This window comes from Schistocerca gregaria, unplaced genomic scaffold (genome assembly GCF_023897955.1).
Source record: "Schistocerca gregaria isolate iqSchGreg1 unplaced genomic scaffold, iqSchGreg1.2 ptg000691l, whole genome shotgun sequence".
Taxonomy (NCBI): domain Eukaryota; kingdom Metazoa; phylum Arthropoda; class Insecta; order Orthoptera; family Acrididae; genus Schistocerca; species Schistocerca gregaria.
In genome coordinates, this window is record NW_026062071.1 from 123,044 (window position 1) to 149,926 (window position 26,883).

General features: G+C 47.7%; 10 protein-coding genes across 18 annotated transcripts; 6 read left to right on the forward strand and 4 right to left on the reverse strand.

The window, feature by feature from the left end:
* Positions 1–348: 348 nt before the first annotated feature.
* Positions 349–2,262, forward strand: LOC126319969 (uncharacterized). 2 transcript variants are annotated; one of them, XM_049993700.1, is made up of 3 exons: positions 349–516; positions 577–637; positions 716–2,262. In XM_049993700.1, the coding sequence occupies exons 1-3, from the start codon at positions 400–402 to the stop codon at positions 1,789–1,791; spliced, it is 1,254 nt and encodes a 417-aa protein (XP_049849657.1). In that variant the 5' UTR covers positions 349–399; the 3' UTR covers positions 1,792–2,262. The 2 variants fall into 2 exon arrangements, with proteins under 2 accessions (XP_049849657.1, XP_049849655.1); XM_049993698.1 differs by having other exon boundaries at positions 391–516; positions 577–2,241.
* Positions 2,263–2,429: 167 nt separating this feature from the next.
* On the forward strand, positions 2,430–4,974 carry LOC126319967 (uncharacterized). Its single transcript, XM_049993695.1, has 3 exons — positions 2,430–2,704; positions 2,774–3,046; positions 3,121–4,974. Exons 2-3 carry the CDS (start codon positions 2,827–2,829, stop codon positions 4,854–4,856), a joined length of 1,956 nt encoding a protein of 651 aa, XP_049849652.1. The 5' UTR covers positions 2,430–2,704; positions 2,774–2,826; the 3' UTR covers positions 4,857–4,974.
* LOC126319970 (tRNA-dihydrouridine(16/17) synthase [NAD(P)(+)]-like) lies at positions 3,340–6,433 on the forward strand. Of its 2 annotated transcripts, none has more exons than XM_049993702.1 (2): positions 3,340–4,974; positions 5,437–6,433. In XM_049993702.1, exons 1-2 carry the CDS (start codon positions 4,967–4,969, stop codon positions 6,431–6,433), a joined length of 1,005 nt encoding a protein of 334 aa, XP_049849659.1. In that variant the 5' UTR covers positions 3,340–4,966. The 2 variants fall into 2 exon arrangements, with proteins under 2 accessions (XP_049849659.1, XP_049849658.1); XM_049993701.1 differs by lacking the exon at positions 3,340–4,974 and adding an exon at positions 5,066–5,370.
* LOC126319968 (uncharacterized) lies at positions 6,349–8,364 on the reverse strand. 2 transcript variants are annotated; one of them, XM_049993697.1, is made up of 3 exons: positions 8,225–8,364; positions 7,812–8,017; positions 6,349–7,753 (listed from the first exon to the last, which is right to left on the reverse strand). In XM_049993697.1, exons 1-3 carry the CDS (start codon positions 8,307–8,309, stop codon positions 6,560–6,562), a joined length of 1,485 nt encoding a protein of 494 aa, XP_049849654.1. In that variant the 5' UTR covers positions 8,310–8,364; the 3' UTR covers positions 6,349–6,559. The 2 variants fall into 2 exon arrangements, with proteins under 2 accessions (XP_049849654.1, XP_049849653.1); XM_049993696.1 differs by having other exon boundaries at positions 6,560–7,753; positions 7,818–8,017; positions 8,225–8,310.
* Positions 8,365–8,403: 39 nt separating this feature from the next.
* LOC126319971 (EARP-interacting protein homolog) lies at positions 8,404–15,901 on the forward strand. Of its 5 annotated transcripts, XR_007557778.1 has the most exons (10): positions 8,516–8,601; positions 8,745–9,033; positions 9,103–9,304; positions 9,363–14,209; positions 14,270–14,347; positions 14,404–14,536; positions 14,601–14,697; positions 14,758–14,970; positions 15,034–15,201; positions 15,260–15,901. XR_007557778.1 is itself a non-coding variant. In XM_049993703.1 (8 exons), exons 2-8 carry the CDS (start codon positions 14,159–14,161, stop codon positions 15,537–15,539), a joined length of 1,020 nt encoding a protein of 339 aa, XP_049849660.1. In that variant the 5' UTR covers positions 12,519–12,881; positions 12,965–14,158; the 3' UTR covers positions 15,540–15,901. The 5 variants fall into 4 exon arrangements, 1 of the variants encoding a protein (XP_049849660.1); XR_007557777.1 differs by having other exon boundaries at positions 8,404–8,601; positions 14,404–14,697; XR_007557779.1 differs by lacking the exons at positions 8,516–8,601; positions 8,745–9,033; positions 9,103–9,304 and having other exon boundaries at positions 12,519–12,881; positions 12,965–14,209.
* Positions 15,902–15,961: 60 nt separating this feature from the next.
* Positions 15,962–18,729, reverse strand: LOC126319972 (uncharacterized). Its single transcript, XM_049993704.1, has 3 exons — positions 18,049–18,729; positions 17,730–17,970; positions 15,962–17,598 (listed from the first exon to the last, which is right to left on the reverse strand). The coding sequence occupies exons 1-3, from the start codon at positions 18,112–18,114 to the stop codon at positions 17,354–17,356; spliced, it is 552 nt and encodes a 183-aa protein (XP_049849661.1). The 5' UTR covers positions 18,115–18,729; the 3' UTR covers positions 15,962–17,353.
* Positions 18,730–18,966: 237 nt separating this feature from the next.
* LOC126319844 (uncharacterized) lies at positions 18,967–20,093 on the forward strand. Its single transcript, XM_049993529.1, has 3 exons — positions 18,967–19,160; positions 19,271–19,468; positions 19,536–20,093. Exons 1-3 carry the CDS (start codon positions 18,981–18,983, stop codon positions 20,091–20,093), a joined length of 936 nt encoding a protein of 311 aa, XP_049849486.1. The 5' UTR covers positions 18,967–18,980.
* Positions 20,094–20,225: 132 nt separating this feature from the next.
* Positions 20,226–21,171, reverse strand: LOC126319988 (charged multivesicular body protein 2a homolog 2-like). Its single transcript, XM_049993724.1, has 4 exons — positions 21,141–21,171; positions 20,865–20,995; positions 20,603–20,758; positions 20,226–20,534 (listed from the first exon to the last, which is right to left on the reverse strand). Exons 1-4 carry the CDS (start codon positions 21,169–21,171, stop codon positions 20,226–20,228), a joined length of 627 nt encoding a protein of 208 aa, XP_049849681.1.
* A 190-nt stretch (positions 21,172–21,361) lies between these two features.
* On the reverse strand, positions 21,362–22,873 carry LOC126319842 (2-(3-amino-3-carboxypropyl)histidine synthase subunit 2-like). Of its 2 annotated transcripts, none has more exons than XM_049993526.1 (2): positions 22,706–22,873; positions 21,362–22,642 (listed from the first exon to the last, which is right to left on the reverse strand). In XM_049993526.1, exons 1-2 carry the CDS (start codon positions 22,844–22,846, stop codon positions 21,419–21,421), a joined length of 1,365 nt encoding a protein of 454 aa, XP_049849483.1. In that variant the 5' UTR covers positions 22,847–22,873; the 3' UTR covers positions 21,362–21,418. The 2 variants fall into 2 exon arrangements, with proteins under 2 accessions (XP_049849483.1, XP_049849484.1); XM_049993527.1 differs by having other exon boundaries at positions 21,419–22,642; positions 22,744–22,812.
* A 196-nt stretch (positions 22,874–23,069) lies between these two features.
* Positions 23,070–26,843, forward strand: LOC126319841 (uncharacterized). Its single transcript, XM_049993524.1, has 2 exons — positions 23,070–26,574; positions 26,698–26,843. The coding sequence occupies exon 1, from the start codon at positions 23,290–23,292 to the stop codon at positions 25,816–25,818; it is 2,529 nt and encodes an 842-aa protein (XP_049849481.1). The 5' UTR covers positions 23,070–23,289; the 3' UTR covers positions 25,819–26,574; positions 26,698–26,843.
* Positions 26,844–26,883: the final 40 nt, after the last annotated feature.

Below are 26,883 nucleotides of genomic sequence, written 5' to 3' on the forward strand. Positions count from 1 at the left end.
CACATCAAGTTCTCACTAGCGTCGCAGTGCTTTTGACCAAAACACACGAGCGGATTATAGCATCGCCATCCGGCGGATCCTGCGGCGTTTTCAGATTATTCTAGACTTTCCTCTTTTGCGCATACCGAAAATTTTTGACATGTCTGCAAGTGCCTGTGATTAAATGCTGCCGTTCGCGCCTGTACCCCGCAACGTCTGAGCTTATTCAACAAAAAAGTGAACTTTTTTTTGGGCAAGTGCGGAACAGCGAAAAGGCCCTCCTCCTCGGGGACGGACGGCGCTCGACTTGCCACAAAAAATTTTGTGGTATCAAAAAAAATCTTTTGAATGGTAATACGTCTTAATCTTTGCTGTCAAGCGCTGCTCACTTGCTCTTTCGCAATCGCTGATCACAGCACAATGCTATTTAGGACCTGTGGCAAAAGAGTGAAGTGCAAATATTCGAATGAAGGACCACGCAGGCGCTCTAATAGGCTCGCGCGTGGTTGTTCGCAAAACGCATACCAATGCACCACTGTATGGTCTCTTTCTCTTCTACCCTAGCATCAAAATATTACTTATCGCCACGATTTTCAGTCCGAATTTTTTTCCAATTTCAACTGTTCAAGACCTTTTTCCAAGTTTTGTACCACTAAAGGTATCTCCCTATTTGGGGCTAAAGCTGTCGGTCTGCGTGCGTCACTCACGTCCCACCTCTTCTTCTATCACGCTCTAGTCGGGGAATTTGACCTTCCAGAAGTCGCCACTGCTTTGGGACTTGTTGATCAAGGCAAACATGTTCAAGCTGAGCCCTTCATACTAAGAGCTCTAGCAGTGTGTGAGAACTGTCTTGGAGAACACTCAGCCGAATACGCTGAGCTTTCGTTTTTAATGGCTTGCGTTAAATTCCATACCAACAAAATCAAAGATACGATTTTTCTCTTGCGGCGTCTTGGTGAAAAGCACTTACAGGATAAGAACGCCGAACGGCTAGAAAAATGTATATTTAATATTTCTCTTTGTGCTTTGAAAGTTACAGAACCAAACGTAGCGCTCGTCGGCGACGCGCTGCAGTTTGTAGAATCCGCTCAAACCGAGGCGGCCATTTCGCCCGTTCTCCTTGATTTGTGCTACTCGACTCAGCTGAAACTGCGGGCGCATAAATACTATCTGGAAACGATTGCAGGCAAGCACTCAGCTTCGAGTTCTACTCTGTTGGAAATCTCTACGGTCATAGAAAGCGCAACAGAAGCGTTGAAGGCGGTTGCGGATAAACGGCCCGTGAAAGCAGAATGGACTTTAACTTACGCGAGATGGCTCTTGTTTTATGAAAAAGATGAGAAATTGCTGAACGTGACAAAAGAGCTATTTTTACACATCCTTGCTACTCAAAAGGAGGCTTTGCATCAGGAACTGCTCCATGCGGATGCATTGCTGGGTTTAGGAGAGCTTGAGATAAGAAGAAAGCAATGGGATTCTGCTGACGAGTATTTGAGAAAGGTCCTCGAAATTACAGACAAATACAAAGATCGAGACGCGTTACGCGTGAGGAAAATTGTGGGACTAGAGGCGATTGTCCAATTTCGACAGGGCAGGTGGATCTATGCCGAGGGACTGCTGAGAAGGCTGATCAATCAGTACACAGATGCGCCAGATAGGAGACTGACGCAGTCTGAAGCAGAATGTGTAAAGTACTATTTCGAATTGATGAAGTCAAGAGGAGACGACGAAGTGACAAGACAGAGGTTGCAATTGAACAATGTCGTACCAGATCCGCCTTTCGACGCAGATGCATTCATTTGGAAAAAATAGTTCTAGTGCCGTGTCGCTTTTCCGAGCTGAAATACATTAAATGTCGAGTCGCGTGTGGCGTACATTAAAATATGTGGTATAGCGCGGGATAGACATGTGGCTCTGTGTTATGACGAACGCTTGGAAGTGCTGCAGGTTCACCTGGCCGGTAAAGACTAGCCGAACATTTGCCCGAAAAATCGCGTCCACCACGCGTGATGCGCGTTCATTAGATCTCATGTAGTCGTCTCGCAGAATAGCCGATAGAGCGGCTTTGAATAACTGGCGTTTTAGCTGTTCGCTCGAGCTTTTACGCGCTCTGTGACAGGTGACGCGACCACGTGCTGGAATGTGTAGCTACTCACGACGCAGACGCCATCATTTACACGCCCGTACACCTCAACAGGGGAGAAACGAGTACAATTTATGTATTGTGTTTCCTAAATTTGATCAATAAATGGATGAACGACTCTATAATCAATTTACGGGCAACTGCGTGGTGATGTCGTTTATTTCGAAAGCTCGTCCGTCGCGCCAGCTTATACAGAGGGCTCGGGCGAATTGGAGGAGCATGGCGGGGAACCTTGCTGTATGTTTTTTATCATATTTTCGATATAACTTGCTTCTGGCAAGAATGATCTGGCGTGATACAGAAGATCAGCTGTTAATATATCGCTGCGCAGTTGAAGCTGTAAGGGCCCTCTTTTGAAAGAGGAAACGACGCGGAACGGCGCACACGTTGTGTGATCAATCGCGCTCTCTGTGGGGCGATGTTCAACTGCGAATTTTTTGTGGTCCAGTGAAGTGTACGGGGAACTCAAAGAACGTAACTCTATGATTTTTTTGAATTTTTGGATGGTAAATAGTCTGCTTTTTTTTGTCAGCGTTTGAGACCAAATCTACTTCTTTTCTAAGTTAGCTAGCAAAGAAGAATGTAGGTAGATGTTTTTGCTCGTCACAAAGTGCAGTCAATAATTTACTATTAAAAAATCTGTCATTGTAGCTCATTTAGGCACAACACCTATTAGCTTATCAACTGCCAAATGTTTTTCAGACATGCCACATTTAGAAAGATGGTATAATTTGCTGATAGCGGCCGGTTTTGACTCTTCGGATGCGCAGAAATATGGGCAGCTGTTCCGGGAACAAGAAGTCAAGGTCAGCATGATTCTGAACCTCACCCACGAGGCCTTGTTGAAAATGGGCGTCACCAAGGCCAACCATCGCATAAAGATACTTCGCATGGCGGACGTGTATCAGCTGGAAAAAGAGGAAGGTAAGTTAGCTGCGATTGACACTTCATTTACTCGTCGTAAAAAAGCTCATAATTTTGTTTTCATAATAATTTAGCTAACGGCAAGAACCCGCCGGCTGACGCCGTGTCGGAGTGCCTCCAGGCAGAGGAGACGACAGGCGACAAGAGGAACTCCGATCATTCTCGGAGGTCCGGCCAGAGGACGGATAGAGCGCCCCTGCAGGCGTCGTCTTCTCAACCGATCGAGTTGTTGTACAGCGGTGGCAACAGTCCCAACACCACTCAGAAGACCGGTGCGCTGAAGCGTACCATCAAACACACATCCCTCGATGTAAAGGGTAGCCCGTTGATAAAAGATCAGGTATCTCCGAGGACTCACAGTATAACCTCGGGCCGAGACGTCGCATCTAAAGACACCATTGATCGCTCAGACGCGTATCCAAGTTCAGATTCGTCGGACAGGTGTCCCCCGCCCCTCGAAAAATCGTGGCAACCCGGCGACGTTTTTTCGGATACTAAAGGACTAGACGAGTGCGACTTGCAGAACTTAAGTTTGAGTTCCGACGACGATCTGTACTACACCCTGCTTAGGTCGTTACCCGCTTCCGAGCGCGAGTCGGTTTCGAACACAGGCGCGCAGCTTCTGGAGGAGAAGTCGAAAGAGGGCGCGGAGGCGCCCCCGTCGGACCAGATGGAGCTCAAGTACTACGTGGAAAACGACTTGAAGATGAAAACTGTCAAAACGAAAGCGAACATGCAAAGTTTTGTGTCTGGAATTTTGGCACAAAATGAAAACTTGAGCTCGGACATCACGATATTCAGTTTTGACAACAAGACAAACAAATTGAAAGTTATCAAGGAGTACTCGCCGATTGTGAATGATGAGATATACTACGTCGTCGAAAACTCGAAGTTGAATCACGTGTCCAAGCTTGAGAAAAAAGCCAAGAAAGGTCAGTTTGGCGCTTCGGGCGAAAAGATCACGAACCAAGTGTACACAAGCGACAACAACCCCTTGCAGGTCGACTTCCTGCCGGACGACGAGCTCTACATGAACCAAACTGGTCGCTTGGGACTGTGCATGTGCATTGGCCGCAAGAAGAGGAAGCTTCATCACGAATGGGACCGAGACATGACCAAGGACCTAAAGCGCCTGAAGACGTTCTTTCACTGCGACGTACTCGTTTCCCTGATTAGGCAAAACGAAATGAACTTGTTGAAGATTCCGAACCTAATCGAGGAAGTAGAAAATTTAGGAATCGAGTCGATTCACTTCCCAATTCTGGACAAATGGATTCCAGACAGCATGACGAGGGTCATTGAACTGGTGTGCGTGCTCGTCAGTCGCCTCCGATCCGGAAAGTCTGTGATTATTCACTGCAACGGCGGAAAGGGAAGATCTGGAACAATCGCAGTGGCCTGTTTGGTCGCCATGGGAAAAAAAGTCTCTTCGGCGATCGAAGCGGTCAGAAAGGCGCGTCCCGGCACCATCCGAAATCCGCTGCAAATCATTTTTGTGAAGCGGTTCAAAAGGGCCTACAAAGCCTACGTCAAGAAGGCCTCTCTGACGCGCCACGTGAAGCACGCGATAGAAGAAGACGAGGCGTCATCCTCCGAACACGAAGCAGCGCCGAGCTCGCTGCAAGAAAACCAGGAGTTGAGACACGTCGCGGACGCGTCCGAAGACAAAAAGGGCAAGAAGGCCGACGAAAAGGCGGCGAAGAAGCCGTCTTCGAAGCCAGCGAAAAAGCCGACGAAACTGGCGCAGGGACCGAAAGGGGGACTCGACAGGAAGAGCGACCAGAACCACGGCAGCTCGAAGAACGGGTAGGAGAGTAGAAAAAGATGTTGCGCTAAGAAAGTGAAACCTTCCAGCTTGAAGTTGTACATTATCTATCGCAGCTAGAAGTGCGTGACCAAAAGCGTCGTGTGTGGTGATGTATGGTCAGGTGCGTATGTGTGGAGTTTACCCATTTATGCGTGCGTGTCTGATTTTGTGTGGAAAAAAATTTGGTTTGGCTAATTTTTTTCGTGCAGTGACGGTCTTGATTCGTCTATGAAATTTCGTGTCAATAGGTCCGCGATCTGAAGCGCGGCTAGACGGACTAAAAGATGGCGGACCTGTACAAAGGGAAAGCCATATTAGCGCCTCTTGTTGACGGGTGGGTATCGTTCGCATTTTCCCTCTGAATCGTAGTTTTCGAGAATTTTACCTTTTTTAGTTCCGACCTGAGTTACCGCCTCCTGGCGCGCAAGTATGGAGCACAAGTCACGTTCACGGAAATGAACATTCCAAATTACGGCCGGGTTGGCCGTGGTGGGAAGGTTGGCGTGCCATCAGAAAGGTGACGAAAAGTTTTGCGCGGTTCATCGGTTCGTGTGACCTTTTTACTGACTTTTTTTTTTTTTAGCTACCGATACGAATTTGATCCCGCTGATCGCCCTTTGATCCTCCAAGTGCTCGGGAACAAGCCGGAGCCTGTCATATCGTTGGCTACGAGCCCGTTTCTGGAAGGGCACATCGATGGCGTGGACCTGAATTGCGGTTGTCCGCAGCAGTTCGCCATGGACAAGCGAGTCGGTGCGGGCATTTTGAGGGACCCGGAGCTGTTGATTGACCTCGCCAGACAGTGCGCTTGCTCGATTCCGTACCCTCTCAGCGTGAAGATGCGCCTGCACGAGGAGGGCCCCCAAACGACCGCAAGAATAGCCGAAAAATTGCACACGCATTCGGGCGTGAAGGCAGTGACCGTCCATGGACGATATTGGTGGCAAAAAGGCGTCAATCGGGGACAGTGCGATTGGAAGGCGATCGAGACCGTTCGAAAGCTGACGCCAGCCTCCTTGTTCGTCATTGGGAATGGAGACGTCGCGAGTTATGCTGATTTTGAACGCTACAGAGTAGAGAGCGGCGTAGACTCTGTTATGGCGGGATACGGCGCGCTACTAGATCCAACTATATTTCAAGAAAATTCCATAAACTTGGACCAAGTCATATCGGATTACTTCGAAATCGCCGTCAGGCATAAAAATTCTTTTATGCACATTCTGCGGCACGTTCACTGGATGATCAAAAGTCGGCCCTACCAGGACAGCTCCGCCGTTCACGCCAGGCTGTTCTCGTACAAGACCCTAGAACAAATACAGACTCTGTTGAGGGATGAGCTAGACATACATGTCAGGCTTCCCTGCGTGCCCCAAGGCGAGTCCCGCATCATTTACCCAAAAGGAGCGAGCGATATAGTGGATCCCAAAAAACTGAAGCTCTATCTAGCGAAAGAAGCAAAGCTGGAGAGAAAAAAAAAAAAAAAAAAACTGCATTCGAATCGTCTTCCCAATTGCGAGCAGCCCGAACCGCTAGACTGGCTCGACGAATGGATGACACCAATAGAGAAACCGAACGATTAACGCGAGTATCTGCCGCATTTTCCCGTCTGCATAAAGCGTTCAATATCTCAGTTTATTTTGAAAACGCAGGATTTCCCCCCTCCACTTTTTTCCATTTTGGGGTCACACTCTGAGCACAAAAGCGCGTCAAAAAAATTGGTCGTCTTCGGCCAAAGCGGCCGTCAGCTCTTCCTCCTCGTTTTTGAGCTTTAGATCGCCTTCTTCGAGCTTCAAATTCTTGTTTGAGCTGGGCATGTATCGCATTGCCTTCACGGCGTCGTTATGAATGTTCAAAAAGAGCTGGATTCTGGCGTTGAATTGCTCCTGGGGTTCTGTTGTTGAATAGACGTCTACGGCTTCTTTGTTGGCGACAAACCCACCTGCGTGATCGATCGTGGCGTCGAAGGTACCGTCTTTGATTGCCTTGGAAACGATGAACTCAGCATCCTCAATGCTGTCCAACTTCAGTTTCTCGCATATGTCCTTGAAGTGGATTCGAGAGTAGCTCAAACTGATTTTATGAAGACCCGTTTTGATGACGTTGTTTCTCATCCTTTGGATCAAATTGATGGTCTTGTCTCGCGTGAAGACCGCATCGTGATGGGCGATGTATCGATTAAAGGCGCCCAAGTCGCCGTATCGAACTGCCGCCGTGAGCTGCAAATAAGGGCGGAGGCGCCCAATCAGATCTTTTTGCAGAAACAAACTTCGCTCCGGAATTTCTCCCATTAACAGCTGAACGATGCACGTGATTTTGATGACAGCGACCCTGAAACCGTGCGCGAACGTAGCAGGAGCCTTCCTTAGCGCCTGCTGCAGGTACTCAAACGCGATCCGATACTGCAGAGGATCCAAACACTTGATTCGTCCTTGATAGTAATAATATCGAGCGAGTTCATTGCTGGGAGCAGACGACTCCTTGAATTCAGTTTTAGATATGAGCTTATGCGCTTGATCGTACAAATTGAACTCCAAGTAGTTTCTCAAAAGCAAGTTGAGCAAAGTCGTCTGACTCATGACGTTGTGATGCAAAATCGCCGTTTGGTGCAAAGAAAAAAGTTTTTTGCGAATCATCGCCAATTTCCCCGACAGTTCATGACTTCTAGAATAATAGAAGTAGACCTTGACACTTAGAGGATCCAGCGTTCCCATATGCTGTCCCTCAAGTCTCGACACGAGCGTATTTGAAAGCTCACATCCCTCGTCGTAGCGACCAGAATCAATCAACCAAACCAAAACGAGCAAAGACAAGTAAATCTCCACTTCTAATGGAAATTCCTTCGACGGTGTCTGGTCCTCCGTCGGCTCGTCGTCAACTTCCATAGGAGTCACTCCATCCCCCTGGCAAGAAAAAAAGTCAGCGCGCAAAACACAAAAAAAAATTGTATCAAATTCGAACCTGTGCAGTTTCTCCCCCAAAATAAGCCAGTAACGCCTCCTTATGCTGGTGAGCGTCTGGGAAGAACTTCTTGACTAAAGACCTGAGCATTTGTGCTGTCCATTTCCTTCTGTATTCTCCAAAGGTCTTTCGCAAAACGCGATGCAAATGACGAACTTCCTTTGTCTCAGCTGTCAAAAAGACCTTTGTCACGAGCAGCTCGAGATCTAAGAAGTGCACGCACGTGCAAATTGTACACGTTAAACCAAAATGCAGGTGAGCTTCTGTCCTCAAGATGCAGAGACCAACGCACCTCAAAGAAACGAGATTCAAAAAAGCGCACATCTGCTTCTCTAAAAACCTATTTTCTTCTAGTGGGGGGCTCCTTGCAAAAGAGAGAGCACATCAGGCCATTGATATATAGATAAACGTACCAGCCACCATCAGTACATCTGAACTCGCCACTCCTTCCGACTCCAGCGACATTGACGATGCGACTTCGTCTGGTTTGGAACACATGGACGAGTCCTCAAATGAGATTTATGATCCTATTGTTGTACGCGCTTTTGGAAATAGTCAAAAAATTTAAAAAAAAAAAGTCGGCCTCGCACACCACAAATTTTTTGTATTGCATTAAAATTCGAACGGCCTGTCGTGCCAACTAGACGGACTCACTCGAACCCGATTCTAGACATGAGGAAATAGTGCAGAGCCGAAACACTCTCGATATAATACCAGTGCCGTAAATTATTTTTATATTGGTATCTAGCAATTTAACGTCCACATACAAGATTCGTCTTCCAATCAAAAGGTATTTTTGATACTTTTCTGCACGAAATAACTTCGATTGCATCACTGGCAAATCCCACAGCGACTCGTAACCGCATCACGTAACCGTTCTCATTTTGGCAGTCGCATCTCACGGGCCCTCACCTTAATTGAAAATACTTTTAGGACATGAATACCCAGAAAGACTACGGCTCGCAAAAGCATGGGACTTCGGCTGTGCCGCCTGCAGAAGTCCCAAATGCAGCTCAAGATAGCAAGAATTTTATGAACTTAATTACGTCGATCAGAAAACGACTGGACCACATTCCTTCAAAATACAAGCAAAACCCGGAAACATTCAACTCACTGGAACAGGTCATCAACATCATGAAGTCGGACAACTTCGAGCAACTAAAGAATGAATTGGAGTACAATCTGCACATATCAGATAAGTCAGCAAAATCCATTGTAAAGGGTCCGTTGTACCAAAACACAATTTAAGAAACTCGATGTTTAACTGATACGCTGACATGTTGCTCACCAGCTCAATATCATGGGTTCAACAAGTCCATTAAAAACTACACGCTGGCATCGAATGCCATCAACGAAACTATCGACGCTGCCGTCAAGCTCCATGCCGACGTTGAAAAGTGCGCTGGGCTTTTCACCAGTCGTAGTCACAGCATCAATACGATCTACCTCCAGCTGATCGAACACGTATACGCAATAGAAATTTTGGACAACGTGTACGTTTGTAATTGAAAATGCCTCGCCTCTCGAACGACTGCTAATCAGATGTTTTAGAACTTCAATAAATAATGTACCAGAACGCTTTGAAGAGGCGTTCAATTCTAAGGAGTACGTCAAGGCGGCTAGCATTTTGGTCGATGCCGTCGACAAGCTTTACCAAGAAGACCTCCTAAAGATCGGCGCGCTGGCAGACCTCCAGACAGAAATTGTTGAAAAGAAGGGTACTTTTTACAGGACTTTGATTAAAATGTTGAACGATTTGATTTATCTGAATTCAATAGACGAGTTCCCAGACATGGTAGAGCAAAAGGATGTCGAGTCCTCGCTCGCTTTGGACTTTAGCTATGCAGGCACGATGGGTTCTGCCTATTCCAAAAGTCGAAAATCAGACCAAGATGACATTCATATTAAATTGAACGAGATTATATCAGCCATTTTCGTATTGAAAAAGGAAAAGCAGAGCATAACCAGAATTTTGGAAAGGTCGAAAGCTGAGCTGCATAATGCAGTAAGGAAGGCGATTATTTGGATTAAGAAAAAGCACGAGGCTAGTACGGACTATTCGCCCCAGGGGACGACCGATTCCACCCGTTCGAAAGGCTTTTCCAAGGCAAATCTGGAATCAGGTAGTTTGTGTAGAGAGGTAATCAAAGGCGTTCTTGAACTGTTTCTGAAAATATTGAAAAATCACAAGATAGTGGCAGAAATTTTTAAAAACAAGTTACAGAACTCAGACGAAGATGAGCCGGTCAGGTTATCTGGCGAATTCCAAATGAATGGAGAAAGGCCGGGTGCTTCAACGAGTGCGCAAGCGGACCAAAAGTTTTTCTCGTACCAGTTAGAACACGTGTGGAACTTGTTTCAAATGGAGTTGCAGTGCTTAGTTGGGTACTATGTTCCCGGACTGAAGAACGCATGGAATGCGGATGAGAACGAAATTGTATACAAGAGTCAATCGGAAAATCAGCGTTTGTTTTCATTTAGCAACTCGGTGGCGTTCTCTTTTTTTGGGATTCGAGATCCGCAAATATTTCACTACGACCAGATGGACATTGGAGAGCCCAGCATCTATAACATTTTGCCGATGTATCCATTGCTAGTATCTTTCATCGAATCCGTGCAGCTAGTGGTCGGCATCAAGGCGTCGGAGTATCTGCGGTCGTGGCTTGACAACTGCATCACAACGGTTTTGACAGAAAACATACACAACGACTACAAAAAGAGGGCAGAGATGACTTGCAACGAGCCGGATTCGTTCAAGTTGAAATACAGAAGTTTGATGCTGAGCTATTCGTCCGACGAGTTGAAGCGTCCCTTACTGAGCGTAGTGGTCGAAATGTTTCGGTGCATCTCGGAGTTATACGACGGACTCTTTTACATGTTTCAATACGCCTCCCACTTTCAAAGCATCATACAGACATGCCTGCAGACCCTAAAGGAGGCCAGCAAAAACAAGATCAAGAGCATCATCCATGGTACTGAGGTGGAAAGAGCACTCGAGTCCAAGGAATTACAGGCCGTGTTGGAGAACGATTTATCATGGAAGATGACGAGCTGTCAAGAGAAGAGCGCATCGACTCCGCCGGGCTTTCAGGTACAACAAGATAGCTACGCGCGCAAAACGGAGAAAAGCGATTCTCGTCTTGGTCTAGAAGACGGTCTGGACCAGCTGTCGGCTGCGGAACAAGGGGCAAAGTACGAAGAAGCACTGACATGTTTGGAATACGCGTGGTATGACGGGGTGACCAAGACAGGCACGCCACTTCGGAAAGAGCACATAATCACGGATCACGCGAGCTTGGCCATGCTGGCTGCCATGAGCGACTCGTTATCCTGGATTTCGGCCAAAGTACACAATTTGAACAGTGAGGTGTATCTGAGCATCAGGGAGAGGTCTCTGTCTACAATTGAAGAAAAAGGCGTTAAGATGGAAGACTTCGAAAAGTCTCATCTCTCCTCAACCACCGATGATGCATCTGTCACCGACAGTCTGGGATCAAACGATTGGAAGCCCATACGCGGAGTAGACGATGATTGCGTCTTGACTGATGCGGTCATTCAAAGGACGTCTGGTGTCAACTCGAGTCTAATCAAAGTCTCGGAGCAATGTTTACAAGCCATTTACCTCAATCTACGCATACAGACATGCTATTTTCTATATTCCATGAGCAGCAACTACGTTCTTCCATACGAAGATGTGTCGCCGGTTCCAGAAGTCATCGAGCTAAATAGCAACCTGACGGCTACTTTTAACGCCGTCTTTCCATTTCTCTCCTCGGCCAACTTCAAATACGTTTTCGGTGCTCTCCCAAAACTGATTTCCGATCTTTTGATCAGCTTCTTGAAATCGAAAATCGAAGGTATCAACAAGAATGGTGCGGTCAAAATGATCAGGAACATCCTAGAGCTTCAAAACTTCACGAGTATCATAGGCATTTGCGACGAATCTCTTGACAGAGCGAAGAAGTACTACGAGCTGCTCAACTTGAGCCCATCTGAACTATATCAGTACATTGAGAACCACATACACGACCATACCTCTTTCAATTTGAATCAATACAGGACAATACTGGAAAATATTTACAACATGCAGAATAGAGGCCATCGCGCTCTGACTAACGAGCAGGAAAAAACTCTAAGGGAAAAATGTGCGCCGCTGTTTGACTCAAACGTTTCTATGACTTGATAGCGAATGTTTTGCGCATATGACAAACGTCGCACTTTTTCCACGTGGGGCAGCCAAATTCGTCGACTGCGCCATCCGACAGACAATGCCAGAGGCACTCAGAAGGTGTGGGCGTCGCCCGATAGCAGCGTGCATCTCAATTTGTTCATAAAAGGTCGACTGAACGTACAAATTTGTTCACCGGGGCCAAAACTTTCGAGAGGCTAATTGTGTGTGTAGCAAAAACGGGTCTTTGGCACGCGTTCATGTTACAGTCTGGAACTCTTCGTGGGAACGCGTGCAGAGCGTCCGCGTATTAAACGCTCGCCTTTTCTGTAGGATTGCTCTGGCCGAAGCTCTATGGCGCTTGACAGACGGAGAGTTTAAGAAGGCCTTGAGCAGAAATTTGTGTTATCGCTTGTCAAAGGTGCCGGTGTACGCGCTTGTAACGGATTTGTGCCGTCCAATTTACGGGGTTTTGCGTTCATCTCGCCTCTCTTTCTCTGAGGTGCAATCATTTTACAGCGAAGGACTGGTCTGGTCCGGTCGTCTGTATCTGCGCAGAACTTTTGCGAGAAGTTTCAACTATAGGATCAAAAAAAAAGGTCACTTGACCTGTTAAAAATTTAGTTTCGCATCATGAACGGGGAAAAGGTAACGTTTCCCAATCTCAGCAATGCGGAAATCGTAGATTGCCTTAGAGATTTGGGCGTGCAGCAGCTCACCGAGTCCAATTTGGTGAAGCCCGAGCCAGACTTTGTTCACATTCTCTATGAAAACGTAGTACAAAAGTTGATAGGTTGTACTGGAGAAGACATGGTCAAATATGCGTACGAAGCATACAGCAGCCTTGAGTATCCCCAAATATACGAAAACGCTATTTATGAGATAAACTTCATGAGGAATTTGTACGTCGAGCGTGCAGCTGAAAGAGAAAACGGCTATATCATGCGGCTGCCGAGGTTCGTTCTTATAGCTAACGCCGGACCAGGTTCCGAGTCATGCACACTGTCGGCGTGGATTTTAAATTAAGTGACTTGTTGGCTCCAACATACGCACGAACTCGCAATTTTCTAAATGGCATCATCAACTTTGCAAAGTATCGTGAAGAAAAATTCCTAAAGTTTCAAGAACTTGACCGCGAATCCTTTCTGCTGACCGACGATTTTTTGCTTGCTGAAGAACGCAACTTGGAAGTTCAGGAGCAGCTTCGTGCGCTGAAAACCGAGATTGCTGGCGAGGAATCGGTAGCTCAAGAACTGCACAAGAAGAAGACGGACACGCAGAACAAGCTTTATGCCTTCAACCAGCTGCAATCTAGTCTCCGGGAGGAGATATCCCAACTCAAAAAGAGCACCGAAGAAATCAGCATTAAAGCTGATAGTCTCATTGCCAAGCGGACTGAACTAGAACGGGAGAAAGCACACATCCAATCACGGATCTTGAAGAACCCAGAGAGCGTTATCAAGGGTATTGAGGAGATTCGCGGTCACTTGGAAAAGGAGCGCAAGGCGTTAGCAGAGAGCGAATCTAGAAGAAACGAGTATGCCACACAGTTGTTTTCGGTTGAAAAAAATCGCAAGGCTCTTGAAAAATGTACCAGTTTAGTTGTAGAAATCAATCAAGAGTTAAGTCGCGTCGAGAGTGAAAAGAAGGAGATCAAAGGCTACAAAGACAACATCAAGAGTCAAGAGAATGTTTTTCGTGAATTAGATGTCAACCAAGAAAAGGTTACTAGGCAACTGTCAATGACTCAGAAGAAAGTTTTAGACCTTCAATTGGAACAAGACTCTTCGAAAGAGAGCCGGAAGAGCGAAATCGATGCTGAAAGGTCGAAAAAGATTGACGCAGAAAAAGAACGCGCCAGTTTAATAGAAAAGCTCAAAAAACTAGACTTGGAAATTGCAGAACTCACAGCTGAAGAAGAGAATATGACGAGGATTCATCAAGAAGAAATGAACACCCTAAATTCAGGAATGTGTAACTTGATGAAACAGTTTCAAGCATATCATGCTCAGCTAAGCGAATGTATGAAGAAGATAGAAGATAACCAGCTACAATATGCTTCACAAAGACAGCAACAAAATACTTCATTTACTATACATCCCTAAAAAAAAAATTTTATGTGAGCCATTTTTTCTTGAATTGTTTTTACGTGACCATCGCGATCTGTGATCAGTTCTACATGCTTTCTGTAGATACCTCTAACGCGCTTGTGCATGGCGTTAACTATAAGGTACACCAGATGCTGAGGCGCTTTCTCCTTCTTCAGCAGTACGTTAACCATTTCTCTCAGACTCGTGCATTCGACGCACAAAAAGTTTCAAAAAACTGTTTTCTCGTCGGCACTCAAGCCCTCAATCAAAAGAATGAAGTAAGTCCATGGAAACGTATCTAAACTCTGCTCCCATGAATGCTAATACATTTTAGGTTCACCTTGTAGAAGTGAACGAGGAACTTGACAACTTTTCCAGAATTCAAATATATGCACACCCTCATGAGATTTGGTCACTTTCTTGTTGTCCGACTGACTCAAAAAAATTTTTTACTGTTTACAACACGGGTACGAAAATGACAGAACCCAAAGTCTAGCTGGGGAGACCTCACACCTTAGCTGCCTCCCCCAGTTCCAGATTTCAAATGTTCTCTGTGGAGAACTTCTCCCAAAAACAAATTGAGAGAGATCGGCCAACTTTCGCGCCCAGAATCCAAACAAATAAAACGGTACATAAATCGGTGAATTGTATGTGCTTTTGTGTCAAGCTTTCTAACTTTTCCATCCAGCGTTTTATGGCAGCCGAGCGACCTAGACAAGGTCTGCACCATTGACGTTGAATCTGTTCACCTGTGGGATGCGCAGACGCTCGAACACATCCAAGGAACAGCCGGCAACGCTCTCGGCCAATTTGAAGCGGGCTGCTGGACTTCCCGACTAGGAGACCAGGTGCTCGTGACCAATAGGACAGAAATACAGCTGTTTGATTTTAAAAGCAATAAGTACGCAGTCGAACTTGTCAGATGAGGCCAAAATTGTCCACGCTCACCTGACACATTTCAAAGGACATCCGTTTGCATAGAGCATGCGCACGAAATTTTCACAAGAGATATCGACGTCAATCTAGATAACTCTCACTACCTGATGAGCGGAGGGGATGACGGGAGGGTCAAATATTGGGATTTAAGGAATGTCAAAGAGCCCGTCATGACATACGAAAACCATGAACATTGGTAAGTTTTGCTAGTTTAACGGCTAGTTTTTGAATTGAGGTGACTGACTTTTTTTTAGGGTCACACAGGTAAGGTTCAACCCGTTTAGACCTTTTTTGGCTTTGTCTGCGGACAGCTGTGGTATCGTTGCGCTGCACGATTTTGGCAGTCAATCCGAACAGAGTGGCCACGACTGTGATATGGTGGGAAAGTTGCGAAATTGCCGTGTCAAACAGTACAACGACCATGGCACCACCGTGACCGCCATTTGTTGGGGATCGGTCGATATGAACCCGTTGGTATTTGCATCGCTGAGCTATGATGGGAGGTTGGTGATCAACCAAGCTAAATTTGCATAACTGTGTAGTAAAAGAGCTGTTGATTTTATTTTCCTTGACAGCAGAACTGATTGTAGACACATCACATTCGGTCTACACGGTCGCGCCCGGTTTTTTCCCAGCCGGCGAAAGAAATTTGACCCATTGCATTTCTCCCACGACTATGACGCGATGCCGATACGACTCTCTTTGGTTTTTGTTAACCTTGAATTCAGTAGTTGCCTTGCGCTGAGACGAGAGCTTGTCTTTGGTTGGTCGGCCGAGGAGTTTAGTTTGTTGGCGCGTTCTTTTCGGTTGGCCTCAATCTGCTTCATATCCTCTGCATCGCATGTGAGTTCGATGCGCGTGATTTTCCTCCTGAGCATAGCGCAGGCGTTAGGGAGATAAAACGACGACTGTTCTCTGGCGTGCGGAAGAAATGAGAAAAAAAAAAAAAAAAAAAGTCCTGGTACTGCATACAGCAGATCCAGAACCCCGACCGCAGATACGAGCGCTGAGGCTTTATTCTTAAATTGCTTCGCGGTATCAAAGAACTTGTGACATTTTAGCAAGGCGGTATCTCCTTACCGAAAGGTGGTCGGCGCGTTTTTGCTCAGCGCCGTTGAGAAATGTGGGTCTAGGAGTCCACCAAGAAGCCGAGTGGAAGGGAAGGATTGACGCTACTGTTCGGGGGTTAGAAAAGCTGCGCTGGATGGCACAAGAATGGTTTTATTGTAGAGGACAGCAGTTCCGCAAAGGTCAGTCGAGTCGGCAAAGTCAACATGCCAGATCCGTTCGTAGAAGAACTGACTCATTCGTACTCGAACTAATAACTGGAAGATAGATTTGTCTGTGACTGCGATTTAGGGGTGCTGGTAAAAGCATCTATCTCTTCAGGAAGCGAGGAATCAGTATGACATGCGCCAGTTTGCAACGACGACATATGTATATGTATATATATATATGTATAATCTAAGTTCGCTGACTCAAAAAGCGTCCATTTAGAGACGTTCGCACAAAACTCTAAACCTGATTCTTCGCACGAGTCGATCGATTGCCTTCATCCCTTTTTCCCTCTCTTGATCTCTTCTTTCCAGTACCCCCTTTATGATGCATTCTTTCGTTTCTTTCCTTATCTTCTCTAGCTCTATCGCGGTGATTACGATCTCTTTCTCGGTCCCAAATGTCCTTTTCGTGTCCTCCTCTTTCCCGCTCGCTTCTACGTCCGCCATGGTGCCGATCGCGCTCTCGGTCGTCGTATTCGTGTATGCAGTCTCTCTTCGCATGATCTCTTCGGCTATCGCCGTTGCCCGTATGGTCGCCGCGATACTTCCCCCGCTCTTCAGCATGACTCTGAGCTACTTCTCCACGGAAACTGCCGCCTCCGGAGCCATGCAACTCGCCTCTTCCGCGATTCTCGGAGTGCAGCATTTTCCTATTCGTTTCTCCACTATTCCGATCTTTTTCGTCGTGACCTCTTTTATCGCGCCCGTCTCCCGCGCCGTGCGCGTATCGGTTGCCGCGAGTCTCGCCGTGGGCCCCTACTTGATGGGCACCCGGCGACTCGTGGAAGTGATGAGACGAAGGAGACCCTGAAGAAAGAGGCGCGTTTTCTCGATGTTGCTCATCCGAAGAAGTAGAATAGGGAAGCGGCGCCTCGTGATGCGATCCTCCGCCTTGGTTGTTGACATTGCTGTTAACCGCGCTTTCATTCATCCGCCCCCGACCGCCTCTACCAGCGTGCCAGTTACCGCGGCCAGAATTGACATTTTGAGAATTGCGTCGATTTAAATTTTGACCGCTTTGTTGGCGTTCTTTTTTTACCTTTATTATGTGTCACGAATGCGCTTTGTTGCTCAGGCGTCGCTATGCAGACCGATATGCGTTGTCCTTCTAGAATGGCTCCGTTCAGCTTCTCCACCGCTGTGTAGGCGCTTTCGTCTTCTTCGAACTGCAGCAGCGCCTCTCCGACCGACTTGCCGTTCGTCTTGTCTTCCAAAAACAACACCTGCCTCACCCTTCCGTACAGAGAGAAGATGTTCTCGATGCTCCGGTCGGTTGCCCAGAACACCAAATTCCGACACATGAATAAACACGTTGCCTGCATATATGTCAAAAGTTGTCAGATCACACATGCACAATGTGTGTGGCCCCCCCCTTTTGAGGAAAAACACATAATTAATCGCCTCTCAACAGAAAAGCCACGCGCAATCCACAAAATTAAACCCGTACTGTTATTTTTGAACATGGGGGGTGGGCCTTGTAGGAGGTATCCAGCTATCGACCTAGGTCTCCCTGAGAGGTCTGCCGCCAGCGACTGACTTAGCTCGTAACTCGGTTGTGCCAAAGAGCTTGGTTTACTCATAAGGACATTGGACGTCCCCGCAGCCGTCGCGTTGGTATTTGCGTCGTACGATTTAAACGGCATGTTCACTTTTGCCTGTGCTAGCGTCTGCAGGTATTCCGCGTCTTCCTAAAAAAAAAAAAAAAGGGGAGAGGGCACCTGTCAGTAACACCCATGTCTCTACGATGACGCCCGCCTAAGACGTACATTTGTAACCTGACTCTCTGACTTGACCGTAATGTCGCCATAAAGGTCGTTAAGGTCCTCGTCCATCGAGTGAGAAAACGTGAATGGTCTACTAGAACCGGTAGGAGGTGCCCTCGTCAACTCACTCAAACAGAAAGGAGGCCTGTTTAACTACAGTGGCCGTAGCTCATAGTATGCGTATGAGGATGGTAATGACAAATACTTTTTTACTACAGGATCAAAAAAAAAGCCTAAAGTTTCTTGACGAGCATGTCATTATTCTCTCGGATCTGAAAAAAAACGGCATTCGAGTGCGTTACGTGGAGCGAAGAATGAATAAGGCGCTAAAGGGTCATAGGCAGCAGCCGAAAAGTTCTCTTAATCCCGGTCCTTTATGTTCCGACAAATTTACGAGTCCGCCCTCTCTCCCCCCATAGGGGGCTGTTGCGCAAAAAGTGCTCACTCCGGAAAGCGCACTTTCGAGACGAATTGTCGCGTGCGCAACCACCCATAGGCGAAGAGTGTTGTGTATCTGTCGGTCCCAACACTGTTGACTCTCTTTCTTTAGTTTGACAGGTCCAAGGGGAAACCGCGTACGCTTCGTTCGTGCTCTTTCCTTACCGCTCGAGATGACGCGAACTGCCTCGGTCAGAAAGAGGGCCGGTATGACGTTCTCCTCTCTCCACGGTTAATATGTGAACTCAAAAAGTCGTTAAATAGCACGCGTAGTGAATAATTTTTGCTCATCTTGCTCCGAGTACTGAGAGCACTTCGGCGGGCCCGCTCTCCGCTCAGATTGTCAACCAAGGTAATAGCATAGTGGAGGCGCTAAAATACCTCGAGCGGCGCAGGTCACCTCCTAACAAGTACAATTTTATGATGACCAATCTTCTCTTTAGCAAAATTGTGTTTTATATATTGAAAGAAATTCAGTTCGAATTCCATCATTTTTGATGTCTGACCAAGCATCGAAGGCTACCGGCGGCGATAAAACAGCGGATGATACCACCGAAGGAGTAGTCACCGTCTGCGTAGAAAAAGAAGGTGATTTAGAGTTCTATAAAAAGTCAAAATGCCATAACTATTATTTCATGCTGAGTGGTGGTGGTCTCTACTACAAGTCTAAATCGAAGGTATGTGTAAATTCCGGGATGAACGCCGCGACTGACTCCTGCGCGGGCGTGGCGACTCCCTCCTTCATAGAGACGCGAAGTAAGCTCTCTCACTTCTTGCTCAATGCTAGGATACAGAGCTGAAGGGGATTATTAAGCTCCAGACCGCGACCGTCAACTACCCAGCAAAGAAACCGGTCTCGTGGGAGCTGGTCGTCAAACCTAAGCAGTACACTTTCTCGGCTAGCAATGAAGAAGAAGCGAAGCAGTGGGTCAACGCCATAACCGCCAATTGCGGCAAAAAACTGGGTGACGTAGACTTGGGCAAGGTACGTTTTTCGCTATTGTCAGAATTTTTACGTCGCAAAAATTTGCTAATGCGCGCGCTGTACACAGAAAAAGCAAAGCCGCTCCATGGCTTTTAAAAAGAACATTGTAGGAAAGGCTTCGTCCAGCTCCTTCTTGAGGACAGTATTGGCGGAGCTGTCAAAAGACGACACCTTCGCTATGTACATGAAACAACTGAAGAGAACCATCGCATTGTACTCGGGTCGAAAAAAAGAAGAAGAAATAGAGGGAAAAATTTATCATATACTGACAAAAATTGTGTTGCTCTACCAAAACGGGGATTTATTAGAGCAAGATTTTGATGAGCTATTCACCGTACTCAGGGACAGTCTATCTCTGAATATCGACTACCTTGAGTTGCCCTTCGCCTTCGAAGCAAAAAATATATCGAATTACTGGATCACCATTATAGATTTGACCGTGAGACTTATCAGTAATTACGTGACAGACAAAACGATCAGTGAGATGAGAGAGCTATGTAAGTACCTCTCTGATGAGTCCTTTCAAACTTTCCTCTTTACCGATCCGAAGTGTGCAGATATAAGAGAGAAGATGAAAGCGGTATTTCGCTTAAGCTGGAAAAACTTTGATAGGAACAAGGAATAAAAACATCATCCAATGACGCATTTACTACTACTCGTAGCAAAAGGTACATATGCATAATATTATTGATATGATTACCAGTATGGTCGCCATCCCATTTCCCTCTATTGTTCACTATTTACACGCATCAAGTCTCTATTTTCTGAGATTTTCAAAACGATTTTGCAAATCCATGTCTTCGGCATCGATGGTTGATTCTTGTCCGGCGGTCTTGACAGACGTTCTGGTTGATAGGGCGCCCTCCAAGTTGATACCAATTTCGTCGAGTACTTGGTTGACAATTTCTTCAGTTTCAGACTCTTCGTCTGAATAGTCCATTGTGTCATCCATTGCGTCCGTGACCAGCTCTTCTTTTCCTTCCAGCATCTCATTCTGCTTCATGAAATCCACCATAATATTCTGCATCGCCGGGAGGTTGACGCGCGAATTCATTCTTGCCATACTCTGTACCAGCAAAGAGAACGCGCTTAGAAGTGAAAATTCAAAAAATTTTTTTTTGTTTCTCTCAGTACCTTCGTGACACCCCTGATCGCATCTACCATGAGGTGTTGCGAATTAATTGTTTGGAGCCTCATGCTGACCGCCTGTAGCTGCACCTTCATCTTGTAAACCTTCTCTATGTGCTTCCTGGTTCTGACTAAATCCTTCGCCATGATCTTTGCAGCACTCTAAGAAAAAGCTCGCGCGTTTTAGAGACACGTACACAAGATATCGCGAGCGTCCACGGCTACGAGATGCCAAATAAATGAATTCCCTAGCGCCCCTCCTACGCACCAATTGTCCTGCCTTGGCGACCTTCTTGATATCAATGATTGCCTTCTTCTCATCTCGTTGCAACCGGTTGCATTCCCTGTCAAGCTCTCGTATTGTCCTGTTTATGACCCGCAGATGCTGCTTCACTTGCTCTGAGGAAGAATTTCAGTAAAAAGCTGGAGGAATCCAACAGACAAAAAAGTGAATTTTCGACGCCTATCACTCCACACACAAGAGAACGCAAGCAACAAGGACCCCCTTTTTTTTATGTCCGTAGAGTACACGTGGGCACTTTACCTGCCGGGGATGTACCAAATAGCCACCCCATCATCGAGGTAGCGGCGAATAGAAGCACGTTGAAACAAGCTGCTAAACGACTCGCCTTCACAGACCCGAACGTATGTCAAAGAGTGACAGGTCCAATCGGCTAAAACCAATCCAAAACACCTTTTTGTGTGCATGTGTGTATTTCCTCTCTCTACACACACACACACACGAAAATGTACACGAGGAATGTATTTACAGAATATCGACCGGTTTCGCAGTCGCCTCTTGAATCGCGCGGTCCGCGTTTCTCAATGCGTTTCGTGTTCGTATTCACATGCAATTCCAGATAGTCCGTGCACGGCGCGGTGGGCCTCCTGGCCTTCGTCTAGCTCTTGGGTTAGTCCGCGAAATGTCCTCTCTAGAAACGCGCTGCTTGCGGTTCGGTGGCTTGCTGCTGAGCACAGAGACATCTCTTCTCGGCGAACCACATCGTATACACACGCCGAGCCGTTGCCTTTCGAGCGCCCAGACTCACCTTCTCCCGACTCCTCTGTCGTGGACATCATGCGCTGATAGTCGCAGCTGTATTCTCCAGTCCATTCCTTGCCTTCGCCAAGCGCCAGCTCCAGCTCGAATGGTGTAATGCACGGCCTCAAGTACTCGGTCGTGTCTATCAAGCTGCTCTCCGGACATGCGATCAGCACAAATAAGTCTATTTCTGCAAAATTCGCAAGTTTGGGTACATTTAACTTACCTACCACAAAAATGTAGCATTTCTTCCCTGCACGCCCGATCACTCGCTTCAGCCTCTGCAACACCTCCAAATAGTTCTCTACTGCCAAAGTTCCCACAATGATGCCAAAAATACTTGCTTGTTTCGCTTTCTCTACCAAGCAAAACCTTTTAGCCAGCACTCGATTGACGTTGACGCCCTCTCTCTGAATCCGACCTCCTTCGGAACAGGACCAAACCGAACTCTGATTGAACGTCATGAACAGGTTCCTCAGTAGCGGACAGTCCTCTCCGATGAACAAAATTCTGTAATCGCGCTCGACCTGTCCGACAGGCAAACGGTACGTTCTTCCGGCAAACTGGCTGTAGCGTTGTTCCTCGCTCGGGTCCTGGTCACCCTCGTCGGCTCTCAAGGCCGTCCAAACTATCTCGGATAAATGAGACAAGCGCTCTTTGAGCGCAGGAATCGCGCGGCTGTACTGCACATCGTAAAAAACGAGCACCGGATCTCGGCCAAATTGATGTTCAATCGCCTCACCGCAAGCTCGAACGTCCAGCTCCCGCACGCCAAACACGTACAAAACAGGAAGACGCCTCGTCCTGCTCAAACACGCCGGACCGTAATGAACCAGACAGTCCGCCCGAACGTGTTCGGCGGCTATCTCGTCCACGCAGCACGACCCGTAACTGGTGTCCGCCAGGATAAACACACGGCATTCGTAGTCGCTGACCGACCTCTTTATGTGAAGGGCTACCGAAGAGCTGTCGCCAAGAAGTTCGTCTGGAAACTGCAACGCAACCTGTGGAGCAAAAAAAAAAAGAAGAGTCAAGATCGCATTTAACGCCAACTCGACGTAACGTACTCTTTCAAATCCGCCCCTTGTGATCCACTCAATCGTACGATCCAACTCGTAGCGCTCATTCACGTCCAGGGCGTTCTTGCTCGCCTCTGCGCGAACCCCGAGGCTGGTCCGCTCAGACGGAACGGCCTCCGAACCGTCCATGCCCTCAGAAGGCCAGAAGAGATGTCCAACACTGGTTTGACGCCGAGAATTTAATTGTTTATCGTGTCGTACGTATGTGGCACTCTGTCAGAAAAAAAATTTTCCACACACCGCGGTTTGTTGCGCGCATCGTCTTCCCGAGAAGGCGCGTATCCGAAGCGAACCCTGCGCCGCGTGAGTGGCGAGGACCACCGCAAACGTACGACCGCCGCAGCGAGAGAGCTTCTCGCCACAAGACGATACACAATATTGATCGCGTCGTGGTACACTTTTTTTTTTTTTTTTTTTTGTTTCGATAGGGCATGCGCGCAAAAAACCCGTCACTTCTGATCTCAAAAAGGGGCGGTCGTGGATGAGAACGCGTACCGGTCAAGAGGTTTCAGACGAGTGTGGCTCAAACGCCTAGATTTTCGAAGCCGTGAACACTTATACTCTCGATCCCCATGTTCAAGCTTGTTAGCTGTGCCTTTTTTCGGGCTGATTTCCGGGCTCGACCGCATCGGATAATTATTGCCTGCCGAGGCATTCCTTCTGTTCCAAAACTGTCCTCTCGTTCGGTTCGGTCGCCTCTTCAAGCTCGGTTCCATACCGAGCGCAGGCGCCCGTCCGGGGTCGCGAAAAAGGGTGTCCACAAGCGGACGAGCTCTGTGTGCGATGAGGACCTGGAGGAGGCCGAGAGAAAGGGTGTTGACTTGTTTCCAGAAGTCGCCAGCTTTCCTCGTGTGCCTCGGCGTTCGAAGGATGCTGTCATGAGCGACCAGCAGATCGAGGAGCTGCTCCGCCGGTGCCTGCCGCCGGATGAGGTCGAAGAGGGCATTCGGGAACACTACAGGTTGCAGAAGGCAATGAACGAAGGAACGCTGACGAAGGAGGACGTGGAACAGTCGGGTATCGTGTTGATGCATTTGGAGGAAGCTGGCGGGGTTAAGAAGCGAGTGAAGGCGAAGCCCTCGAGAGTCAAGCGAGCTCGCGATGAGCCGACGCGCTCCGAAGTGACGTCGAGCGATCGAGGCCAGTACGAGTCGCTCAAGAGCGGTCCATCCGGGGCAGTAGGGGCAAAAAGAGATACCGGTGCGGAGAAGCCTTCTTCGAAGCAACGATTGAACAGTTTGTTGGCGGAAGGACGGAAGCTGATAGAGGACAAGCGGTGGAGGGAGGCCTGCGATCTGTTTTGCAAGATAGGACGCGACTACGTCTTGCCGGGCGTTTTTTTGGAGTTTGCCACAAAGGCCGAAAGGGCCAAGGAGTACGCTCTTGCTTGCGAGGCAGCAAAAGGCGGACACGCTTTGAACGGGGACGATGTAGAGGTGAACTTGGTGCTCGCGCGCCTCCTTTGCGCCAACGAGTCAGAGAACTTTCCGAAGGACAAGCAGAGTCTGCAAATGGCTCAGAAATGCATCAACAAAGTGCTGGAGCAGAGACCCGACTGCGACGCTCTGGCCGTCAAAGCCAAGATTTTGGTCTTTCGCGAGAAATACAAGCGCGCTGCCGCTTACTACAGAAGTGCCATCGAACTGGCGGATCGCGGGGGATGTCAGAATTCGGTACGAATGTCTTTGTACAAGGGATACGCATCCGCGCTTGCCGGGCTGCGTCTCTATGCCAAGACCGAGAGATACCTGAAACTCGCTGTTGAGCTCGACGACAAAGACGTGGAGGCCGCGTCGCTGTTGGGTCAGTTGTACGCCGACGGAATGAATGATTTGGAGTCGGCTGCCAAATGGTACAAAAAAGCGGTACAACTGGACCCGAGCGATACAAAATGTATCGTTCGTCTAGCACGAGTTTTCACAGACGTTGGATATTCAGGCTACAACCTCGAGATGGCGCAGAGATGCTACGAAAGAGCCATGTCGTTGTCTCCTCAGAGCGACCTATTTTTTGAACTAGGGTGGACTTCTTTGCACCTCGGCCACGAGGAGAAGGCCGTTCGCTGCCTGGAAAACGTGTGCAAGTACGACCCAGATCCGCAGAGACAGTGGGCCTCTTTAGTGCTGTTGGGCGAGGCGTTTGCGTTCGGCTCGGCCGACCGCGCCTCCTTCGAAAAGGCCGTTACGTACTACGAGTGCGCGTTGCGCCGAAAGTACGACGCGAACGTCAAGCTCAATCTCGCCAAATGCCTGCTCAAGTGCGGCCGGGCGGAGGAAGCGGAGAACCTCTTGTCAGAACTGCGCACGGAAGAACCCGACAACGTCGAAGTCCGCTGTCTCCTGGCAGACGTCTACCACATCAGCGGGCGCACGTTGGAGGGCACGCGAGAAATCGACGCGGCAATGTCAAAGGACCCGACTCACGAAATGGCGCAGTTCTTGAAGGGTAAATTTTTGTTCACCGAAGGCAGGTACGACGAGTGTACCAGCTATCTAGAGCGAGCGCTGAAAAATGTACCAGCCACGCACACCCAGGAAGATGCCGCTCAGCGAGCCCAGAAGTGCCAGTTCGCGCCAGAAGCATTCTTCTTACTGGGAAGGTCGCTTCATTTGCTCGGCAAACATTCGGATGCCAAGGCGGCCTTGGAGACGGCCTCCCAACTTGACGAGGAAGACCCCTGGATCTTTTTGACCTTAGGAAGGACGTGTCAATTGATTGGCGACGTCGAGGGTGCGATCAGTGCCCTCAGAAAGGCTAGCGTACTAGACTCTCTTTCTCTGCAACCCAATTTTTATTTGGGGAACTTGTACACCGAGCGTGAACAGTACGACCACGCCGCAACATACTACGAAAAGCTGATACGCAACCTTGCCTCAGCGATAGAGAAGTCGAACTCAGGTACCTTGGAGGACGGCGAAAAAGCGGAGTTCATCGACGACTCGCGACACGTGCTCGAAGTTTATGACAAGTTGTCGGTCGTTTACGAAAAACTGGCCCAGCTCGACCGGAATAAGGCAGGACGGTATCGGCAGCTGGCAACAGAATACCGTGCGGTGGCTGCAGAGCTAAGGAAGCAGCAGCTTGGTGGAGAGATAGAGTGACACTTCGTGTCTGACTAACTGGCAGCACAAAATTGGACGCAACACAACGATTTGTACCTTTGAACCTATGTTGGACAAAGGGGCATGTGCAGGGAGGTTGATTGCTAGACGGGACTTTATAGGCTTCGACGCGTCGAGGGCGATGGCCATCAGGTATGAGGAAGCGTTCTTCGAGGTCACGCAACAGAAAAAAAACATTTTTTTGAAGGGTGCAAAAGATACCGAGACTGCGAAGACGGTGCAAAATTTTTTGGGATCGAGGAAAAAAAAAAGCTGACTCTTCGTTGGCGAAGATGGCGTCTTTGTAGTTCAGAACTAGAGAAGGCCGAGGTGAAGTTCGCGCTTTTCGGGCGCCAAGCGTGGTATCGAAAATGCGTTTCTTCTAATTTCGATGAGGATGCGCGGCCCTTAACGAACGGCATCGCCGAGTCGAACAAATGAAGTGGGCTGACCGGCCAGATTAGAGAACAGTCAAAATTGAACAAATTTGTAAAGGCTAAAAAACACGTTTTTTTTTATACGTTTCTGCACTTGTTTTTATAATATCGTCAAATCTTTTTATAGGTTTTTCCTTTTTACTGATCCAATGTCTGACGCAGAAGAAAAGGCGACAAGCAAAAAGAGCGACGTAGAGCCAGTCGAAGGAGAGATACCAAAAGAGAGGACCGTGGAAGAAGATAAAGAAAACTTGAGCGATGAAGAATATACCGATGGGGATTTGAGTGAAGAAGAAGAAGAATCCGTCCAGGCTAATACGTATGGAATCGAATGTTGTACACATGTACACCATGTATATTGTGGGTTTTTTTTTATAATTTTGGCACCCGCGAAGACGAAAAGGTTAATCTGACTCTTATGCCCTGCGTAATTTATACAAAGTGAGGATAATGAGCTGGCCGAGCTCCAGACCGAGGCGGAACTTCCCCTTGATGAATTACGCAAACGATATCACGGGTCTGATGAAAACAAGCCTGGCGAAGCCGATGGTGATGTGAATACTAGTAATCCAGCGGAAACAGATTCATGTATGTATGCAGTCGTCTAGGTTATTTTTTGTTTTTAAAA

Excerpts from the sequence above, each read along its gene's own strand:
- LOC126319969 (XM_049993698.1), top strand. The coding sequence starts at position 400 with ATGCTATTTAGGACCTGTGGCAAAAGAGTGAAGTGCAAATATTCGAAT. Across the intron at positions 517-576 it reads ACGCATACCAATGCACCACT|TCCGAATTTTTTTCCAATTT; the intron begins GTATGGTCTCTT and ends CACGATTTTCAG.
- LOC126319967 (XM_049993695.1), top strand. The coding sequence starts at position 2,827 with ATGCCACATTTAGAAAGATGGTATAATTTGCTGATAGCGGCCGGTTTT. Across the intron at positions 3,047-3,120 it reads TCAGCTGGAAAAAGAGGAAG|CTAACGGCAAGAACCCGCCG; the intron begins GTAAGTTAGCTG and ends ATAATAATTTAG.
- LOC126319970 (XM_049993701.1), top strand. The coding sequence starts at position 5,309 with ATGAACATTCCAAATTACGGCCGGGTTGGCCGTGGTGGGAAGGTTGGC. Across the intron at positions 5,371-5,436 it reads GTTGGCGTGCCATCAGAAAG|CTACCGATACGAATTTGATC; the intron begins GTGACGAAAAGT and ends TTTTTTTTTTAG.
- LOC126319968 (XM_049993697.1), bottom strand. The coding sequence starts at position 8,309 with ATGTGTTCCAAACCAGACGAAGTCGCATCGTCAATGTCGCTGGAGTCG. Across the intron at positions 8,018-8,224 it reads AGATGTACTGATGGTGGCTG|ATCTCGAGCTGCTCGTGACA; the intron begins GTACGTTTATCT and ends TGCACTTCTTAG. Across the intron at positions 7,754-7,811 it reads TTGGGGGAGAAACTGCACAG|GGGGATGGAGTGACTCCTAT; the intron begins GTTCGAATTTGA and ends TTTTCTTGCCAG.
- LOC126319971 (XM_049993703.1), top strand. The coding sequence starts at position 14,159 with ATGCTTTCTGTAGATACCTCTAACGCGCTTGTGCATGGCGTTAACTAT. Across the intron at positions 14,537-14,600 it reads TTTTACTGTTTACAACACGG|TTCCAGATTTCAAATGTTCT; the intron begins GTACGAAAATGA and ends TGCCTCCCCCAG. Across the intron at positions 14,698-14,757 it reads GAATCCAAACAAATAAAACG|CGTTTTATGGCAGCCGAGCG; the intron begins GTACATAAATCG and ends TTTTCCATCCAG.
- LOC126319972 (XM_049993704.1), bottom strand. The coding sequence starts at position 18,114 with ATGGACGAGGACCTTAACGACCTTTATGGCGACATTACGGTCAAGTCA. Across the intron at positions 17,971-18,048 it reads CAGAGAGTCAGGTTACAAAT|GAAGACGCGGAATACCTGCA; the intron begins GTACGTCTTAGG and ends TTTTTTTTTTAG. Across the intron at positions 17,599-17,729 it reads CCCCATGTTCAAAAATAACA|GCAACGTGTTTATTCATGTG; the intron begins GTACGGGTTTAA and ends ACATATATGCAG.
- LOC126319844 (XM_049993529.1), top strand. The coding sequence starts at position 18,981 with ATGTCTGACCAAGCATCGAAGGCTACCGGCGGCGATAAAACAGCGGAT. Across the intron at positions 19,161-19,270 it reads ACTACAAGTCTAAATCGAAG|GATACAGAGCTGAAGGGGAT; the intron begins GTATGTGTAAAT and ends GCTCAATGCTAG. Across the intron at positions 19,469-19,535 it reads GTGACGTAGACTTGGGCAAG|AAAAAGCAAAGCCGCTCCAT; the intron begins GTACGTTTTTCG and ends CGCTGTACACAG.
- LOC126319988 (XM_049993724.1), bottom strand. The coding sequence starts at position 21,171 with ATGGGGTGGCTATTTGGTACATCCCCGGCAG. Across the intron at positions 20,996-21,140 it reads ATTTGGTACATCCCCGGCAG|AGCAAGTGAAGCAGCATCTG; the intron begins GTAAAGTGCCCA and ends ATTCTTCCTCAG. Across the intron at positions 20,535-20,602 it reads CGATCAGGGGTGTCACGAAG|AGTATGGCAAGAATGAATTC; the intron begins GTACTGAGAGAA and ends TTGCTGGTACAG.
- LOC126319842 (XM_049993526.1), bottom strand. The coding sequence starts at position 22,846 with ATGGACGGTTCGGAGGCCGTTCCGTCTGAGCGGACCAGCCTCGGGGTT. Across the intron at positions 22,643-22,705 it reads CAAGGGGCGGATTTGAAAGA|GTTGCGTTGCAGTTTCCAGA; the intron begins GTACGTTACGTC and ends TTTGCTCCACAG.
- LOC126319841 (XM_049993524.1), top strand. The coding sequence starts at position 23,290 with ATGTTCAAGCTTGTTAGCTGTGCCTTTTTTCGGGCTGATTTCCGGGCT.